General features: G+C 45.7%; 2 protein-coding genes across 4 annotated transcripts in view; both read left to right on the top strand.

Annotated features, from left to right (window-relative positions):
- The window catches only part of chrnb1l (cholinergic receptor, nicotinic, beta 1 (muscle) like), a 16,569-nt gene extending 12,786 nt beyond the window's left edge, over positions 1 to 3,783 (top strand). The window contains exons 10-11 of the mRNA XM_086196711.1: positions 2,865 to 3,003; positions 3,223 to 3,783. Of these exons, the coding sequence (XP_086052837.1) occupies positions 2,865 to 3,003; positions 3,223 to 3,363 (280 nt within the window). The 3' untranslated portion in view covers positions 3,364 to 3,783. The remainder of the gene's footprint in view (positions 1 to 2,864; positions 3,004 to 3,222) is intronic.
- Positions 3,784 to 5,411: 1,628 nt separating this feature from the next.
- Positions 5,412 to 19,752, top strand: cldn7a (claudin 7a). Of its 3 annotated transcripts, XM_086197692.1 has the most exons (6): positions 5,412 to 5,978; positions 6,082 to 8,257; positions 8,769 to 8,999; positions 13,719 to 13,883; positions 16,249 to 16,333; positions 17,383 to 19,752. In XM_086197692.1, exons 2-6 carry the CDS (start codon positions 8,125 to 8,127, stop codon positions 17,549 to 17,551), a joined length of 783 nt encoding a protein of 260 aa, XP_086053818.1. In that variant the 5' UTR covers positions 5,412 to 5,978; positions 6,082 to 8,124; the 3' UTR covers positions 17,552 to 19,752. The 3 variants fall into 3 exon arrangements, with proteins under 3 accessions (XP_086053818.1, XP_086053819.1, XP_086053820.1); XM_086197693.1 differs by lacking the exon at positions 6,082 to 8,257 and having other exon boundaries at positions 5,412 to 5,665; XM_086197694.1 differs by lacking the exons at positions 5,412 to 5,978; positions 6,082 to 8,257 and adding an exon at positions 8,558 to 8,629.
- Positions 19,753 to 20,886: the final 1,134 nt, after the last annotated feature.

Here is a 20,886-nt window from a genome sequence, read left to right as displayed (position 1 = left end):
ATGAGAGGCCAAATAAGCTGCAATGTTTTTAGCTGTGTAAAACAAAGCAATCAAATATGGAGATCGATCTTAACGTGGTTTTACAGGAGGGGAAGGAGCAGCGTGTTAGAGGTCAGCGAAGGGCAACAGGAGGAGGTGGAACGTAGAACCTGCGTAGCATGTGGTCAAACGATGTCTGACCTAATCTGGATCAGATATTAGGAAATGAGCTTTTGATATCGACACAAACAGAAATAAGAATGAAAGAAGGAGAGTCATTTTCTCAGCGATCCTTTAAAGGAGGTCCAGTTTTCTGCTTGTGACATCATCAGGCTGAATTTAGGTGCGACGATCTGTTCGGTTAACAGATTCGGCTCCAAGGGAACGCCGGCACCCTCTCCCTGCTTGTGTTTTCTAGCTCTATGGAACGGCTGTGTATTGGGGGGGGGGAGCGGGGGTGAAAGGTCACGCCATCAGATCAACACCGACCCCGGTGTTGCTGTGTCACCGTCACCTTTGAGTCAGGAGGGAGCTGCTGCCGCCACTCAGCCATTGGAGGACACGTACTGTAACCTGATGTCACTGATGTCGAACTCCACACAGTTCGCAACTGATGGAGTGTGTGTGCGTGTGTGTGTGTGTTGCTGCATCCCTGTCTGAGTGGAAATGCTGGAGGTAATAAGGAAGAATGTGTGCCAAGTTATTGCTGTGGCTGGGCGAAGATATGATCTGACTTTGAATGTTATTTCCTTCTGGGGTGGAGGGGGTGGGGGTTGTCGGTGTTATTAGAAGTGCATAAATAATGAATGTAATATTTGCCGGAGCTGTTCTGAGGTTTTATTTCCTGGCTTAGGTGAAATAAGGTGAAACTGAAACGATTCCAGATCAATTTTCAGCTTCTGGCGACGAGAAGTTGATGCTGACACAGTCAAGAGAAGATCCAGATCCATCCATTTTCTACTGCTTATCCTGTTAAGAGTTGCGGGGTGGGGGGTGGAGCCTTCAGTTGAGAGGCGGGGTTCACCCTGGACGGGTCGCCAGTCCTCGGCAACACATTTAGACAGACAACCACTGGCTCTCCCAGCCACGCCTACGGTCAATTTAGAGTCTGGATTAACCTGGTCCCTCTTGATGTCTTTGGACTGTGGAGGAAGCTGGAGTACCAGAGAGAACCCATTCCGTGCTGGAGCAGAGGCTCAAACCTGGAACCTTCTTGCTGTGAGGCGACAGTGCTAACCACTGCACCACCGTGCCACAGTCAAGAGAAGATATTATTAGTATGACTATTAGTATTAGTATCATTATTTGGGGCCACCCACACAGAGACCAGTTGAGGAGTATTCGCACAAGTTTTTCTATCACATGGGCCATGAATACACACAGAACCGGCATTTTAGGAGCCATTTTAACCCACATGTGCTAACCCCGCCATGTTGATGGTGGATCACAGTTGCTGCGTCCCAATTGCCAAGTAGGTCTGATCGTAGGTCTCAGAGTCGGTCGAAGGCTGTCCGTAACCACAACTGGCACGAGTAGCCACCTACTTCTCAACCTGAATTGCAGCCTAAACACGCCCACATTGTAGGTCGGTTCAGGTGCATCCTACGGAGCAACCTATGGCCCACAATGCACCGTGGACTTCTTCTTCTTCGTCCCCTAAAAACTTGTGGACCCGCAATCCAAGTTTGCACCACCAACAGTCTCCCATTCTCATGCAGCACGAACATTTATAGTCGTTGTTGGTGACTAAAGGTGTGTTCACACCAAACGTGACGCGGTGTGAACACACCTTTACAGGTGCGTTCATGTGCTTAATAATAGAGAATGAGTTAAAGGGGTGTTCAGAGTGGAGTGCAGTACAAAATCAGGCCAGCAGGTGGGGCTTTCGTTGGTGCTGTCTACCTAATTGTGGTATCTGTGCTCTGCCAGCAGAGGTCGTGCTTCACCACCAATCTTAGGGTGTCTGAATGGTGCCGCCGTGTTTAGGTTGTAGCAGTAGGCTGGAGTGGTAGGTCGTAGCAGGAGGACGTAGGTTGCTACTTGGCAATTCGGACGCAGCCTGTGTCGCACGTTCGGTCCACGTCTTCTTATCTGTATTTGGTGTATTTCAGTGGCAGTGTTACAGCGCCACTCACAGGCCTGGCATATATACTACACTGCTTTCAGTGGTTTTCTTAGGACACGCATTTCATGAGACAGTGTTTACGGAAAACCGCTTTTAAACGGAGATTGTTTTGGCCTCGAGGTGGACACGGCCTCGGTGTTAGGAGGAGCAGCAGCATGAGCTTTAGAGTTCCCCTCCCATCAGTTGTCAGGTGCTGGATAACAAAAACATGGGATCAGCAGAGAAAAACAGACTGAAAAACCAGCCAAAAAGGACGGGGATGCGCAAGTACGCTCAGAACACGCCACTTGGAAAAAGACCGGATAAGGAGAGAAGAAATATAAAAGGAGAAGTGAGGAGAATACAAGGGAGGAAAGACACCCGTCTGCTGCGTCACGTGGGAATACCAACCTCTTGGCCTCGTGTTAGACGCTGTCCGGGTTGCTCCCAGAGCCTTCGTCCACGATCTACTTTCACTTCTGTTCATTATTATTTTACGTCGGGTTTGTTTTTGGTTGCAAAAGTTCACTAAGTTACTTTTTTGTGTGACACCGAAACTTTCGATTTACACGAAACGCCTGCAAAAAGAGACTTGAAGATCGTAGCAATGGTTTCATTATCAAATATAAGAAGGGTGACACATTCATCCGCTGTAAAGTTACACACACATTCTCACACACGCATTCTCTCTCACACACACACGCTCACACGCCTGCAATCTGCAGCGATCAAGCGCTTAATTTTCTTCTCCTCTTTCTTCTGTCTCCTTCTAACATTGTAGATGCGAGAGCACGGTGCAGCTCCAGCGTCACCCGGACACTGATGGATTCTGTCTCATCCTCCCTCCTAACTTGAAGGCAGCCATCGGCGCCGTGACGTACATGGCCGAGCAGCTGAAGAAGCAGGACACGGACGACTCGGTGAGAAATGAACACGACATGACACATGCTGCTATTCTTCAGTCCGTCTGAGCACACCGTGTTCCAAACATGCCCCGGGCGATTGTTTGTGTGTCATTGCCAACACACACACACACACTGCTGACTCAGTGCTTACAGTAAGTGTGTGTGTGTGTGTGTGTGTGTGTGTGCGTGTGTGTGTGTGTGTGCGTGTGTGTGTGCGTGCGTGTGTGTTCTCAGATGACAGGAGACTGGCAGTTCATTGCTCTCGTGGTGGATCGTCTCTTCCTCTGGTTGTTTGTCATCATCACTACTCTGGGCACCCTGGCAATGTTCCTGGATGCAAGTTTCAACTATACGCCCAACAACCCTTTTCCATGAACGCGCGCGCACACACACACACACACACACACACACACACACACGGTTACTCGCATAAATTCTACTACCTGTATTTTAAAGACTGTACATGCTGAAACATCCCATTATATTTGAGTGGTGCTTTCTGAGATCACCAGATATGACTTTCAATAATTCCATATTTATGTCAGCGGTGTCATAAATGTTGCGTAAGGTGGACGACAACATCAAAAAAACGACACACAAGCCTGACGCGCCTGCTCCGTCACATCAAGATCCATAACTTGTGGGAACAGTCAAATTTGTTTTTGCATAATTGTTTGTGTAATTCATTTCTTTAACACTTTGTGATGTTTATTAATTGTCCTTAAAAAGCTTGAAATACATGTCTCTTGAAGGTGAGTGTTTTATTTTAAAGTACCGCGCTGTTTAGGGAGTATTAAAGAGGAATATTCAAGAACACATGAAAGATATTTGACTGAGCGTCCCTGAATTAAACCAAACAGCCAGTCAGACGCAGCAGGTCTGTATGCAGGGTGTAATGTTTGCGTTTAACCAGCAGAGGTCAGTAATGTGAAGGTGACTCAGATGACAAAGGACTCCCAAATTGGAAGAAAACAGTCTTAACAGCCGTATTACTGTTAGAAAATACAACTCAAATCCATCCCGGGACGCTAAAATCTCTAATTCTCCTCTTATTAAGTCTTTGACACACAAACGCACCACATGAAAGGGTTAGAAAACATCTCAGCAGGTTCCACAACATCCACCAGTCTGCCCTCAGGAGTGCGATCGATTCACACGGCATCATTTCTTTTTGTCGTTGTGCCAAAAACAAGGCCGACTTATCTGACACGGAACCTGGGAAGAGTTCTTCAAAGCTACGCGTGATCCAACGAGTCCTGTCCTCATGTGTCCGCTGCTCCACTGACGGCTTATTTTCGAGGATTGTAGAGTGGACCGGACCGGACCGTCACAGCATGGAGGTTCTCCTCATACCTGTGAGGGTCATTCATGACCTCAGTTTCTGAAACGTCACTTTGAAAAAGACCTTCTTTTCTAAATCATACGTTTGATTTAGCAAATAGAGTAACGGGACAATCTGGGCCTTCTTCAATCCAGATTACAAAAGCAGGACGGTGGGAACAGCAAAACAGCGACATAATCCAGATTATTATCCTCATGCTGAGGCTTTCCTCCTCAGACGGCCACGTCACTCTTGCTGTATACGTTTATCCTGGAACACGACTGACCTCCAGATAAACCTCCTTCACAAAGACTCAGTCAAATCTCTTCTGGGACATGTCCAGACCGGACCTGTCGGTCTTCGAATGGCGAGGGTTTTTTCGCAGAGGTTAGTGTTCCTGGCTCACACTGGGGGATGCAGTTCTCTCAAATCCAGGAATCCAATCAGATATTAGTTCTGGATAGCAATCAAATTTGTATGGTTTTTTTTTTTCCTTCATCCACACACTTGATGGTCTCTTTTGGCTTGTAATTAATTGAAATTTCGTGGTTTCGACGGAGTCAATTTGACACACTTCTTCCTGCTTTAAAGAAATGTTTAACCAACCAAACACATTTTTTTTTACCTCAATCTGTCGTCCAATCAAACATTTAAGTTTTTTCCAACGTGGACTTTGTTTTTCTTCTTTTTTCTGTGTAAGTGAGAGATGGAAATCATTTTTAACTGCTGCGGGTCTGCGGGCAGCAGTTAAACTGTACTTTGACTTCTTGTTTGTATCTCACACTTTCAGGTTCAAAGTGTTATTTTACTTTGACAAAAAAGGGAGTCAATTATCTTCCGGATCAACTTTAATGACTTTAAATAGCAAACAAACAAAACACAACCCCGGATCCGTGAACCGGCCCGTAATCCGGCTCAGTCCAGCCTTCAACGTCCTTAAAGAAAAACAAAACATCCATCAATAACCAATCAAATCTGCATTATGGCAACAAATCTGATCTCATATAAATCATGTTAAACTATAGTCCACCAGAGGGCGCTGTCTGCATTTTTATGGGACCAATTTACCTGTTATGTTTTTAGACAAATCGGTCAGCCGCCAGCAAGGAAAGACACATCTGCGCACAAGCTCCCCAAACTCGTGTGAAGGGGATGTTTCATGTGTCCGTCACACCGAGTCGTCGAGTAAAAAGCCTCATTACTTGCCGTAGAAACATTTCAGCGGAAGTGAGCGTTGGAGAGCTGTTAGCCAACGCCGCAACTACCACCCCTCAGCAGGGGGAATTTTGAGAAACGTCAGAGACAAATTGTGGATTTCAGCTGTTTCCATGAAGAGGTTTGACGCAAATGAAGCGGGTAACGTAGTGCTTATTTCCACCAGAAGATGGCAGTAAAAGCAATGTTTATATCAACATTTGTCTGGAGGAATCACTGTCAGCTGGACGAGCCAGGGTTGGTCTTTGGTACCGGCTAGCTGCTGCTTCTCTGGAGACAAAGTTGAAAGTTTGGGAATAACTGAGAAGATGGAAACAGAAACAGGCGGGCACGTGACGTGAGTGACTACGTCACCAGTTTCCATCTCCAGTGCTGTGCATTTACTTTCTTTATAAAAGCCCAAAACATGGTGCCGTTTCTGAATGGAAGCATTCTATGGCCGACAAGATTTCAGGTGAGCGCAGCCGCAGATGGATGTGAAAACTTTTTCTTCTTCTCTTGTTCAAATATCGCTACTGACGCCAGTTTCTTCATGGTTAACTCGTCTTTTTCCGCAGAGTCTGCAGCATCGCTTGTGTCGGAGGACGGAGGCCTCCTGAGGCCTCCGGAGGTCAACGGTGTCCTGTTAGAAAGTCTCCGCTGCCCTGTAGCTGATTTCCTTAACACCTCGCATTCCATAAGCACGCTAACCGATGTGCAGCGTGACAAAGTTTGCATTGTCTACGAACATGTTTCCACCCAACGCAAACACTTGCCAAGCTTCCTCCGAGAAAAGAAGGCGCCCGCTCATCGCCTCAGAGGAATGAGTCCACAAGACCAACAACCCAATCTACTGGTTCTGTCCCGCTGCTGCTACACAAAAGCCAAGTCATGTTGCATAAGAAGACTGGAGGTGAAAAACAGAGCGGACATGGAGAGGAGGGCGCCATCCCCCTCGTTTGAGCACACAGAGCCTTTCAGGGAAAAGCCGTGGGCCCCGTGTGTTTTATTGCTAGTGCTTCAGTAACTTCCAAGGGTACTTAGGAGTTCAATCAGAGGATTTCACACTCCTCTTACTCACTCTAGACCTGCAGGAGGCCTCAGAAACAGGAGGGAGAACAACCCCAACCCCCCTCTGACCCTCCACCCCTTCACCCCCAATGTTGTTCCTGCCCTTCTTTCTGGCTGATTTAGCTGTTTTCTTTTGTCACTCGAGCGTCGAGCAACAGCTTAGCCAGCGAGATGAATGTGTGTTTACGCCTCTCAAAGAAGAGAGTAGTAAAAAGAGGGAAAGTACAGTGACGGAAGAGCGATGTTCGGTTTGTTCTCTGCTGCCCGGGACCTGGGTGGAGGAGCAGGCCGGAGGACATCATATAAATCAGGTTGCCAATAGCAACACCACTGGTAGCCCTTCGTCCCGTCTCCGCGCTCCTTCCTCCTCACACTCGGCTGTTTAGTCTTCTTACCATCAGATGTATTTCTTCATCACCTCTCCAGACCCTCCCGCCCCCCTTCTACCTCCCCCTTCTCCTCATCATCTTGCTCCTCTTCAACCTGGAACAGATTCTTCCAGCTATGGGGTCAATCCTCCTCGGCAACAATGGAGCGTTTGTTGGCTGGAGGCCGATTGCACGAAGCCTGGGCGCAGTAAAGGGGAGAAGAGTTATAGTTTGAGGAGAGGCTGGTGGAGGAAAAGGGCAAAGACGTGAGGGAATGAGGGTGAGGCAGAGAGAGAGAGAGAGGAAGGTTAGCACATTCCTGCCAACCTGGCGGCGATACTGTACCTTCCTGCAGGCTTACGGCTTATTACTTCCTCTGCCATCGCTGCAGGACTATTGTAGAGCCTCAGTTTGAAGCCGTGCTGGCTGCGGCGCCTCGCCGGGCCTCCGGTAGGAACAATGCTTGCTATTGTCTCCTATAGTTTTTACCCATTCGTTGCAGGAAGTAGCTACAACTGGCATGTTAATGGGCATAATGAGTGAAGCGATGTGTTAAGCTGGAAGGAACAAAAAAGCGACTGTCCCTGTAAGTTCTGAGGCGCGGATGAAAAAGCATCTTTATTTCCACGTACTTCAAAAGACAAAAAGATACAAATACACACACGGTGGAATTACAGGTAGTGAGGTCATCGTCAGACTAAGCGTCACTCGCGTGAACCCAATCATATCACGCTGATTTTGAGAACTCATAAGTGTGCGGTAGAAGTATAACCAGAGGGGGAGATACATCAATATTCAGTGCAAACTGTACAGAAAGTATTGAGTCGGTGCTGAATCGGGAGCTGAAAGGATGAAGAAACCTCTTGTTTAGCAGCAAGTACATGCATTGTGTGGTACTGAAGTACTTTAGTGATGTATTGAAGGTTGTTTTTTTCTGATTTGGTGCTGAAATCAATCCCATGACGGAGCTTTGCAACGTGTTGATGACCTCATCCAGAAATCCTCTACATTCAAGTCTATTTTCTAAAATGTTCTTCAAGGCTGACAAATATTCCCAAATAAAAGAAGACACACATTTTCTGGAGTAGGAAAATCGGCCTTTTTTCTTTTTCTAAAAGGTGAATAGAAAAATGAATCCCAAAGTTTTATTGAAAAACCTCCAAACAGAGACAAAGATGGTTCATGATTACAACCTCACTTCCTGTTCTTCACGCTGGCGTCGCGAGCAGGAGAGAAGTTTTAACACCTGGATTTTTCTGGACGGCGTTGAATCTTTTCTGTTTCTCATCAGCACGTCAAGAGAAACCAGACAGAGGTGATGAGGGTTCTAAAATATAACCTCAGTCTGGGTCAGCGGGTATACTGGACACACACACACACACACACACACACACACACACACACACACACACACACAATCACATTCATATTAATACTTTAGGAATATTTAAAACATTCCTGAATTGTCAGAGCGCTGAAGGTTCCATCATCGGACAACCTGTTGCTGTGCTGAAGGAAACATTTCCCAGCAGCAATCAGCAGGCACAATAACTAAACACCCACTTCACACACACACACACACACACACACACTCTCTCTCTCTCTCTGTCTCTCTCTCACAAGCACACACACAAACACACACATCTCGGGTGCCCATCCCTGACAGAAAACCCCCGGTACACAACTGGTGAGCACACCCCGATGCTACCAGCTGCTTTTGCATCACTTTCAAGAAAATAGTTTTACGCGGGATCATCAATTAAGAGCTTTTCTTATTGTTGTTGTTTTTGTTTTGTTTTGTTTTATTTTGTTTTTTCTTTAAAAAGGGGGAAAAATGGCCAACTCCGGTGTTCAGCTGCTGGGGTTCTTCCTGTCCTTGCTCGGTGTCGTGGGGTTGATCATCGGGACGGTTCTGCCGCAGTGGAAGATGTCCGCGTACATCGGGGACAACATCATCACCGCCGTGGCCATGTACCAGGGGCTCTGGATGTCCTGCGCCTTCCAGAGCACCGGACAGCTCCAGTGCAAAATCTACGACTCCATCCTGCAGCTGGACAGTAAGTAGACCCTCACGCGGAGGAGCACAGGAGCTCCAGGTGTTCTGACTGCGCTTAATATCAGTGTCAAGCAGAGTTTAAGACCTCCTGTGCCTGACTGAGAGCTTCTCCCGCACCTGGGTGAACACCTGCCGTCAATCAACCGGAGCTGCCGTCCAACCGTACGCACGCACGCAGGCGCGCGTCCGTCGTGATCCGCTGTTTATTTTTTTCGTTTTTATTTTGAAATCAGAGTTGTGGAGAGTAGCGCTGCACGGAGCCTTTCTTTAGAACACTGACACACAGGTGTCACGTACACGCCTCCCTCTCTCCTCACCCTGGTGGGAGAAGTACCGTGCAGTTCTACTGAAGTAAAAGTAGAAGTACACAGGTTTAACAGTGCTGCAGTCCCAAAAAACAGGAAATATAAAGAGATACTGACTTTATCTAAGTGCCATCTTTGTGCATTCTAGTGATCTCGAGAGTTCACGTCAGTGTGTGTGTGTGACTACACACACACACACACACACACACACACACACTACCATAAAGTTTTCGTCATTTTTTTCTTAAAGTAAAAACTGGGTTTAGATGTATGTTTCTGAGTAAAAATACCCTAAAATATAAATTCTCAACTGAGAACAGATACGTTGACTTTCAATTGAAGTACTACTTGCTACACAGTGATGTAATTATCCAAGCTGCGTGATATTACACGCGCGCGCGCGCGCACACACACACACACACACACACACACAGTGACTGTGTAAGAGCTGCACAAACCTTCCAGCTTCAAACAGATTGGATGGTGGATCATTTGCTTTTATTTGCCCCTCAAAAACAGGAACCCCTGAATGTTCTCTCTCTGGGGTGGGGGGTCACATAGTTGGGCCGTAGTTGTCGGTCAATAGGAAAAGTTGAAATTTCCTCTATTCACATCTTTGCATGGACTTTATATGGAATTTGATTTGTAAATCCAACAAAAATAAGGGCTTTGGACTTTGTGAGCGCCACTTTAAATCTACATTCTGTCCGATGAGCAGCAGGGGGCGCCTTCACTGGTCGCAAAAAGAAGAAAAGTCCGAATAAATGGCACCGAAAAACCCAGCTGAGCCAAGGACTGAGCAAGGTTCTGGTTCTAAACCGGTGCATAGAAACTCCCGTGCTCCAGCCGGGGCCCAAACCCAGAACCTTCATCCTGTGAGGCGGCAGAGCGAACCGCTGCACTACCGTGCCGCCTGCTCTACAAGATAAACGCCACAAAAGCTTTCAACTTTTTTTGTAAAAAAAAAAAAAAAAATGTAAACATAATTTTTTGGATTATTCATGAATTGAAATGATGTAAATTTGCCATCCCTCATAAACACATCGGGTTTGTTAAAGAGCAGTTTTATGCAGATTTCTTTGGCAAATTTTGTTCGAAAATATATTCTCCTTTTGATGGCGCATTAACATTAATATTCATTGCAGTGTGCAGGACCAGATAAAGAAATCAGTTTCATTTTCAGTTCAGCTATAAAATGTGCTCATTTATATTGGTACTCTATCTTTATGGAATAATTCAGCTTCCAGCTTGCGCCTTGAATAGCAGGAAATGAATAACTGCAAAGTTTATGGCAATAAAGCTCAGGAACGCACATTAATAGGAATGAGCAGGGATCGTGGAGCGCAATGCATCATGGGAAATCCTCTGGCAGGTCAGACCTGCAGCAGGAGATCCACTTGGGGATCAATGCAAGCTTGATGAGAATGTAGCCATTTTTTTCAATGTGATGCCCTGATACCCGAATATCTCTATTTTAGTATTTCTAATCAGAAAGAGTCAAAACGTGACTTGTGTCAAGTAGGACAACGTTTAGCACCTGAACTCAGGAGGGTCGGCACTGTGGCCTCACAGCAAGAAGGTTCTGGGTTTGAGTCCTGGCTCCAGCACGGGATCTTTCTGTGTGAGTCTCCATGTTCTCCCTGTTCCTGCTGGGTTCTCTCTGGTACTCCAGCTTCCTCCACAGTCCAAAGACATCAAGAGGGACCAGGTTAATCCAGACTCTAAATTGACCGTAGGTATGAATGTGAGTGTGAATGGTTGTTTGTCTCTGTATGTTGGCCCTGTGATGGACTGGTGACCTGTCCAGGGTGAACCCTGCCTCTCGCCCGTAGCCGCTGGGATAGGCTCCACCCCCCCACGACCCTTACTAGTAAGGAATAAGCGGAAGAAAATGGATGATGGATTGACCTGTACACAGTTGAAAGTTAAAAGTTCTACCTTAGGAGAGATTTTAGCTCCCGCTATTATTTTTCTAACAGCAGAATTAGCTCAAACTCAGAGTTAAGTTGCAACTTAAACCTGAAACTGAGCTCCGGGGGGGTAAAGTCCTCAGTGGTTTTCCAAGAAAGGGGGATAATGTGGAGGACAAGGAGGAAATATTCAGTGAAGATGAATCTTGTGTCTCTGCATTGCAGCCAAACATCCCAGCAGGTTCAATGTCAAACGAACGAGTTTAAACGCCGTGTTCGGCGGGACTTTACACGCTAATTTGAGGGACGGCAAATGTAGAGCTGGTGCAAGAGGCTGGCGTTACGCAACGTTGAGAGCAGTAAATGGCAATAAAAGTAAACACAAATAACATGAAACAGTGCCGATTATAACGTAATTTAACTAAAACTAAATTACAATCAAAATGGATCCTCCAAAATCATTTCAAAAGAAACAACAAGAGCAAAAATCTGTGTGTTTCCTGGTGAGGGACACACTTGCTCCTGACTGGTGGGGGTGATGTTGTTGTAGATGATGTGACAGTCCCTCAACTCCCACCACCAGAGGTCAGCATGCTGGTGAACCTTGATTCAAGTGTTCCTCAGCAGACGGAGCAGAGAGCGTGGGCCTGAAGGTGAAAAGACAATATTTGGATGACATCATCATAATGATATGTCTTTTCCGGGGGGGGGGGGGGGCTGCATAGCATGTATCTGGAACAAAACAGAATTAGCAAAATTAGCAATAGTAGTAACTGCCTTGATGAAAAAATGCATTATTTCAGGCTCCGAGTGCAACGTGGTTATGCAGCTGGATGCAGACCTGGATGGGAGGGCTGGGACATGCGCTGGGAAGATGGCAACACAAGCAGGATGATCGAACAGATGAAACTGAAATCATAATATCAAAACGCAACGAAGTTTGTCATGCTAGCGATGCTCAAACGTTGAGTGGACATGCACATGCTGTGTGCAAGCCTGTCTTCCTCTGTAATGCTACGAATGCTAATGTCTTCGATAGCGTGAATCGTGGTAACGGCAGCCAGCACAAGTGGGACGCTAGATCCTGTGAGTTTTAACATACTTACTAGCCAGTACTTAGACAGCGCAGGTAACTCTTGCTAGCCCTTATGAATGAGTGCATCTTTGCAAGCCAGCTAACGTTTGGAGAAGAATTTTCAAAGTGGGGTTTTTGAGAACCTCCTCACAAAATATTTACACAATTTTTCAATCCTCCTTGGATCTTAGTCAGATTGGGTGGCTGATAAATACCTAGAAGTGATGTTTTTCACCCTGGATGGGTGAGGACACCTTCCACTATCAACCTCGTTAGCATATTAGCTTAGTAAATTCAGTTTATTTCCTAATCGGTCATCACAACTCTGAAATCTATAATGTGTCAATTAAGACTCAGCACATGACACCCGTTAGGCTCGGGGAGCTCCTTCTCTGCTGGATCTCGTAGGTTCAGTTAGTTTGACGTTCCCGTTCGCTACAGTTGGACCTGAGCAGGGGTCTTGAAAAGTTAAAACACGGTTGAGTGCACTGCTCAGCAAGAGTCCACAATCTGAGAGTGTTGAGAGCCTCTAAGTACCCTCAGTTCCTCTGGCCAAGCAGGATTTTAAAGGCCCTTTTGCTTGTTCTGCAGTCACGGAGCTGGTTCAGTCAGGGAAACCAGTTCAGTGTCACGGGAAAACTTGGAGTGGTACATGACAACAACGAGTCAATGGGATTAAACGCTGACTGCTGGAAAGAATAATGTCTTAATCTCTCACTTTTATGTGTCAACCAACCCGTTTTGCTCAGTAGAATGAGAAAGTATTCCATGTAATGTTCCCATTAGTCATCTTGTAGGCCTGGGGACCCCAAAAAAACCCCAAAAACAACATACTGATGTAGAGTTGAGCTTCCACTATGACCTGAGTCCAGCTAACTCTTGTACTTTACAGCCTGCTCTGGATTTGCATTTTCTCTGAATTTTCTCTCTCTTTCTCCCATCCCCCATCCTCGTCCTCTCAATCACTCCGGCGTCGTGATCCCTCTATCTCTCCCTCTCTGCTGGAGGGGTTTTGTTTGTCTGGCCAGGGCAGTGATGGCCCAAACTGGCACAGACTGGTTCTAGGTGGACCGAGAGGGGAGAGACAAAGGATGGTTCACCCTGTGATAGGTTTATAGAATGAGGAGGCCAGTAGGGGAGGGGGGGGGGGGGGGTCACTGACAGTAGAAGGTCCCCCACTTTTCAAGCAGAACAGATGTTTGTGTGTGCTAGTGTGTGTTCATGTGTATCCCCTGGTTTCTCTTCCAGGAAAAGCTTCCATGAAAGTGTCCCAACAGGCTCGTGTGAATAATTAACGACCTCTCTGGACTCGGGAAGCCCCGCCTGATAGCGCCAGGCTGCTACTACTTACAACAAAAGGCCATTTTTCAAACAACACACTCTTCGTTTCCTCATAATCTGCTCATATTCACGATTCTTCTTCCCTCCAGGCTCACTCCAGGCCACTCGCGCCTTAATGATTGTCGGTATCATTGTATCCATTGCTGGTTTGGGTGTGGCCTGCATGGGAATGAAGTGCACCACCTGTGGGGGGAGTGACAAACTACGAAAATCCCGTATCGCAATGACTGGAGGTATCATCTTGCTAGTGGGAGGTAAGAAGTGTTTCCTTTATTTTGTTGTATCGTTGGATGTGCGTGGGCTTGGGGTGCACGTAAAGAGGTTTTACTCCGGAAGCATGAAAAAGTTTCAAATCTCTAGAAGAAAAGTGCAGTCCATCATAAACGGGGTCATAAACAGATGGGTGGCAAATTCAAAACCGGCCTAAGGTGCCTAAAGCTGCGTATAAATATAAAGTCATTTGTTTGTCGCCTCGCACTTTGTCGCAGACAGTTGGTCTCTAATGGATTTTCCAAGTTGCGGTTGCCAAGCTTTTGTATGGAGCCCAACGGTGCGGTTCCCCAAGTGAAAACCTCATTCCTCTGCTCCATGGAGGAGTTGATTATTGCCTTCATGGCGGAACCACCGAGTTTGACTCAGAGGGCTGTGGAACAGTGGGTTCTGCCCCTGTAGGAGCCCCCAGTTTGCAAGAAGAACAGGTTTCATTGGAGATCACACAAGGAAGTACAACACTACCCATAATCCTACAGTGTATCAGCAACCCCTCAGATTGGTGGAGTCTGTGGTTACCATGGAAATGTTTACTACATGTTTCACTTTCAGCCATTTTAAATCCCTGTGATCCTTTGAGAGGAACCTGGCAGCAGAAACATGGTTTTGTTTAATAGAGCAACGTTCACAGTCTTGTAACTTCGCCTGTCTTCCCAGTTTCACATGATTCATGTGCACTGGATCTAATATTTGATGGTTATGATTCCTCTGCTCCCTGGTTGGTTCGGCTTCAGCCTTAAAAACTCTTCCTATAAAGAATTTGCTGACTTACTTCCGGGACCAGAGCCACTCTGAAAGCTTTGCGCTGTGTTTCTTTTCCATCCGTATCCTGTTCTCGGATCTCTCAGTGGAGTCGCTGAATTCCATTAACAATGAAAGGTAGTTATGGGAAGTGCAGTGAACCTCTGAACTGCACCGTGTGGATGACCGCCATCCTCCCAGACATCCAAAAGGATTACGGCGTTTGCGGTGTGGCCACAGAAAATGGCGATAGCGTAAATTCAAGCAAAATCAGCCAAACTCTACCGAATATGCGAGTGGGTTGCCTTCTTCCCAAAAGTTGAAGGTTTTGTTGTGGAAAGTTGGACAAAAGTTGGATTTTTTTTATTGATTTTGTAAAAATTCATTTTTATTGATGCTAGAGCTGCCGTATCCTTGAATTGATGTCGATTCTGTGACGCCGGGTGACGTCATCGCCTTGGGTACGGATTCATGTGAAAATGACGACCTTTACACACGCACCATATCCAATTACAGTCCACATCCTGGTGAATCAGAATCAGAATCAGAATACTTTATTCATCCCGGGGGGAAATTCTATTGTTACAGTTATTAAGCTCTAAGTACTATAAAGTAAAGTATAAAGTTACAGTTACAATAATTAGAAAGTGCAGACTTTAAGATAAGAATAAGATAAAGTGTAAGAGTAAGAATAAAAGGTAACATCCTTAATGAGGTGTTTATATGTGTGGGAATATTCCCCTTTGCACGTTAGTTGTCATATTCCAAATATAACAGATCGCGCAATGAACCTGCTCCACCTCGCGGGGCAACCTCGCTAAACTTCCGGTTCACGCGAGTTGTTTGAAACTCAGTCATAAACAAAAAAATACAAAGAAAGATAAGATAAGTTAAGATAACGAACAAATAGTCTCGGTTGCAGTAACGTAATTGCTTCAGCACCACAACAGGGCTGTAGCGCCTCCACCTCTGACGCGTCGCGGCAACATGTAAAGGCACCTGGCTTCCCTTGACAGGAACACAATTACACTCAACTGTTAAGGGGCATTTTCTGTACAGTGTTGTTGAATCGTGATGTGGACGCATGCACAGTCTCACCCTCCTCAGATGCGCTTGTTTGGATGAAAAAAAAACAATTTTGCTTCGAGAAAAGTGCTAGAAATGAACTGAATAAACAAAACTGCGCCGTGATCCAATTTGTACACATAAGAAAAGAAAGCTGTGACTCTTTGCGAAATCTAAAGATGCCATGCAGAATGGGACCGGTGCTGATCCGACGCACTGCCAGCCCAACAGTTTTTCATGTTCTCTACATCCTCCAGTAGGTAGGAGGCAGTTTGATCGCGAGTTCAATAAAACCTTCCCCGCTCTCGGCCCTCCTGAGTTCATCAGACTGAACGGCTCCTGCGCTGCTGGCACCGTTTCTAACACAAGAGGTCTCACTGCCTCCGAGGAGGGCAGAAGCACTAAGGGCTAATTGTGCTGGAGTCAATAGCGAGCTGCCTGGCAACTGTAAAGGGGATTAAAGCACTTGTGACCTCTCAGCTTTTGATGATGGAGAGATTGATCTTTAATGCTGAGGTGTCCTCCTCCTTCTCCTCCTCTCAGGGCTGTGTGCGATCGTGGCGTGCTCCTGGTTTGCTCACAATGTGATCCGGGCCTTCTACAATCCCTACACTCCTGTCAACACCAAGTAAGCGAAGCACTCTCTTCTCTCTTGACCATCTTATTTCATTTTTTAATCATTAGCTATATAAGGAAAGAAGTGTGTGTGTGTGTGTGTGTGTGTGTGTGTGTGTGTGTGTGTGTGTGTGAGGGGCAATCTGCCTGAAACCGTCCGGGTACACTCGACATAATGCAGCAGCACATTATCACACACCACCCGATCACTCGCTAAAGTAGCTGTGTCAGGAATAAAGAAAGTCATAGCAACAAAATGAAACAAATTAAAAAATCAATCCTACAACATGTTTTGGCATATTATTTCTTATCCAACTAAGTCAAAGTATTTTCTGCAAACATTTTTAAGCATCTTCATATTTTGTGAAAGAGAATGCTGAGAGAACGCCAAAGGAACTGAAATGAACGACTCCTCAGGATCCGGTTCGGTTCAAAGAGCTTTGTGTTGAGAAGCATCTAGTTTCCACCCATCCATCATTTTCTACTGCTTGGGGGGTCCTGTTGGGGGGTGGAGCCTATCCCAGCAGCCTTCACCCTGGACGGGTCACCAGTCCATGGCAGGGCCAACACATAGAGACAGACAACCATTGGCTCTCCCAGCCACGCCTACGGTCAATTTAGAGTCTGGATTAACCTGGTCCCTCTTGATGTCTCTGGACTGTGGAGGAAGCTGGAGTACCAGAGAGAACCCAGCAGGAACAGGGAGAACATGGAGACTCACACAGAAAGACCCTGTGCTCCAGCCGGGGCTCGAACCTGGAACCTTCTTTCTATGAGGGGACAGTGCTGACCACTGCACCACCATACAGCCCAGTGCCTACTTTATTCTAGTGTATTTTCATCTATTTATTATACATGAGAGTTAGATTTATTGTGCCAATGGCGTCAGTTACTTTTTGTGATTTACCAGGTTTGACATTTGAAGTGGTCCTGAGGAGTTGTTCATTTCGGGGAGTCGTTTGAATTTGTTTGATTTGGGAAGTTCAGGCTCCCTGTACAATATCAGACAAAAGGAAGAGTTTGGGGATGAAGCTAATTTTCTTTTTTTGTCTCTTATGTCAGGTTTGAGTTTGGCGCTGCCATCTTCATCGCATGGGGCGGCTCCCTCCTTGATGTCCTGGGCGGGGCCATGCTGGCCGCTTCTTGTCCAAGAAAGAAACAGGTGTCCAAGTACCCATCTAAAGGCAGTGCCCGCTCCGGTCCAGCAAGTAGCACTAAGGAATACGTCTGAGAGAGAGAGAGAGAGAGAGAGAGAGAGAGAGAGAGAGAGCCCCCTGCTGGGACTCTGACAGAAGCTGCCCCCCCCCCCCCCATCCTCTCATCTGAGCTCCAGCAAAGAGTAAAACTGAAAGTGTGTGTAGGCAGATGTGAGTCACAAACAGAAGAATTACTGAAGTGGGACTTTCTCTCGTACGGTTCTCCAGTCAGGCCTTTGATAACCTCTCGATTGTTTCGTGAATGATGCCTCTCGGCCCCCCCTGACATTCCGCAGTTGTTTACAAGTGGTCTTCACAAACACATTATAATTGGATCCCCCTGACTGGACGTGCGAGCCAGCAGGGTCCGACTGCGGCGATCGCAGCTTAAAACGGCGGATTACGTGCCAAGACTTGCACCTGCGTGTTAGAACCAGCGTCTATTAGCATTCGCCATGTAATTGAAAGTAATCATTTCCAGTGTGGTGCCTAAGCTCCGAGTCAGGAGCACACACACACACACACACACACACACACACACACACACACACACACACACACACACACACACACAGGGTGACAATGCAGCGTTTGATATTAACTGTTGCCGGTTCTAAAATAGCCGCCAGGGTGAGCAGGGTGCGACTTAACACGCAGGGCTGAACGTGTAGGGTGACTGTATCACAAGGAGCTTTTACTACAACACTCAGTGCAGCTCTTCGTACCAGGCTGCTACAAACCCTCCTCAGATATGAAATATTTGATGGTGAAGTCACGGTGCCATTAAGGCTCTAATAGCCTCTCCAGCTGCCGCCAGGAGATTCATTTGACGCCGTCTCTATTTATTTCCTCAGGCGCAGGATGAAGAGGGGTTGATTGTTTTGTTTTTGATTTTTTAGTTCGACTGTGGCCCTTTTTTTTCTTCTAGTTTTCAGAAATTATAATGTGTTCATATTCATTTCATATTTTTACGTGTAATAATCCAAACTTCTGTTTTTTTGGAAAATGTGGTAGTTGTCTAGACTCTGAGCATCTAGCTGATAGCGTACTGAAACATGTCCAACGTGTCATAATAATGAGAATAAAGGATATCGCAGCACTGCTAACTGTGTGATGGTGGTGGTAGTTCGACTTCCTGGTTAGCGAGAGAACAAAGAAGCAAAGACTTTAGCCTGACGCAGCGGCTGACAGCTGGCCTTCAAAGTAAAAGCTCAGTGTTTTGAAGCCTTAATGTTGACACTTTTTTATTAAGTTTATTGATGCTCATCAATTCAATAACCTTCGCTGGCAATATTCATTTCTCCAGTATTACATGCAGTATCACTAAGGAGACCACACACTTTTAAAAACACACTGAAAGCGTCTAGTTGAAACATCATCCACTGAAACACCAAAACTCACTGCAACACTCTAAGATATTTGGTAATTATATCAAATGTGTAAATGGACTCCTCATAGGTGGAGCATAAACTGGCCACCACGGCCACAGGCTTTGAAACTCTTCTACCTTTATGCTTTTACTTTGAAGGCCAGGTGTTTCCTGTTTAGGCATGCAGGTTCCTCTTTTCCTTTTTTCTTTTTTCATTGTAAACCTTTGTTAAAAGAATTACAGACTCTTTTCAGTTATAGAAAGGAAAACAAAAGACGTTAATTTGACAATTTGTTCTTTAAGGAAAGAAAAGAATCGGTTGCCGCGGCGCTCAGTTAGCATTTAGCATTTAGCCAAGTTCACTGGCTCCCTCGTTTTTTCTGTTCTTTCAGCATTATTTCTCTGATTTCTCATCACTGACTGTAATTATCATCATCTGTAAGATGCTCCAGGACTACAGTATTTCATTTAGTATCTGCTGTTTTGTCCTTCCTTTTTGTTTAATTTAGGAAAAACATGGAACCACAGTGGAATATCCTTTGTCTTTATGCCCCACATGTATTTGTTCCCTTTCTTTATGTTCACAAACCCAGTCTGAAAATGTGGAAAATACTCCGTGAATTACTGCATGTGAAGGAACAGGAACAATGAAAAGTTACTGCCTTGTATTTTTCATGCCTCTGCGCCTGCAACAGCCATGTTTGTAGTCTTCTGGACGTGTATACCTCCGTCCTGCTCCAGTCAACACAATGTCTGCGGTACTTCATATTTGCCTCAAATGTCCACCGAGGCTGAAGGATGAACTGAGAATATTTTGGTCACTGTCGTCTCACAGGATGCCCCTCGAGGAAATGTCTAAAAATATATAATAAAATATAAAACAACTCTGGAGAACATTTTTGGGGGTCAAAAGGTCACAGTGAGAAGTGCGCGCACGCACGCACGCGCACACACACACACGACTGCAATGCTGTCTGAGCAAAAAAACCAAAAGTGATTATTAAAACAGGAGACAGTCAAAATATTCCAGAAAGATTAATCTCTTTATTTCCCTTGATGCATTTTGAAAAGTCGATCATTTCCATGCAAAACAGACACAACAAAATCCTGGTAACAACGCCCCCCCCCACCCCTCCGCAAAATAAAAAACAAAAAAGCCGTGAAAAGCTTTCATGATAAGTGAAGTAACAATCTCACAGGCCAGAAATCAAATTCTTCAAAAATGAACATGATGTCAGCAGGAGCATTTGAAGACAATAATATCATTAAGTGCATCTTCAGAAAACCCCGAGGACCCCAAACATGGCCGACTGTCTGACAGCTGCAACGTCTCGCTGCGTATTCACGCGAGCCGGTCGCCGTCATCTCAAACCCCTAAAGTACAATATGGTAAAAAATTATTCTCTACCTTTGCAGCTTTTTTTTGTGTGTGTTCCAGCTGTCCGGGCCGACTGCTGTGTCGGCAGCTGACGCCGAATATGAGCTGAAAGAAACGCTGAGTCGGCATGAAGTGAAAGCTAACAGCAACAGTCTGAAATACCACATGATAGCCCTTAACGCCAGGGATACCGGTTACGTGTTCTGATGCTTTCCACAGACTCCATGCATAGAATTCTGCAATATGTCACTGCACAGAAAAGGCATTCCCACAAAGTGCACCATTTGTTTTTGTTTTGTTTTTTTTTGAAAAACAGGAATCGATGAGAACAACAAAAAAAGAAGCAGTATATTCATCCAGAGTAAAAAACATGTAAAAGCCATAACAACACAACATCTTTGTCTTCATCTTTTAAACAAATAATAATCAGCAGTAGGTTTTTTCTGTCATAAATAGTGAGCTTTCATCCACTGGATCCATCATTTCATCAGCAGAGAGCGATCGTCATTGCACAACTTGACATTTCACCTGTGTGTGTGTATGTGTGTGTGTGTGTGTGTGTGTGTGTGCACGCTTGTGCGTGAATGTGTGTGTTGCACACTGACAGGCTCCTGTTCTCCCCC

Source organism: Aulostomus chinensis, chromosome 24 (genome assembly GCF_037954235.1).
Source record: "Aulostomus chinensis isolate RoL2024-O1b breed Wild chromosome 24, RoL_Achi_v1.0, whole genome shotgun sequence".
Taxonomy (NCBI): Eukaryota; Metazoa; Chordata; class Actinopteri; order Syngnathiformes; family Aulostomidae; genus Aulostomus; species Aulostomus chinensis.
This window is presented reverse-complemented; position numbering and strand designations above follow the sequence as displayed.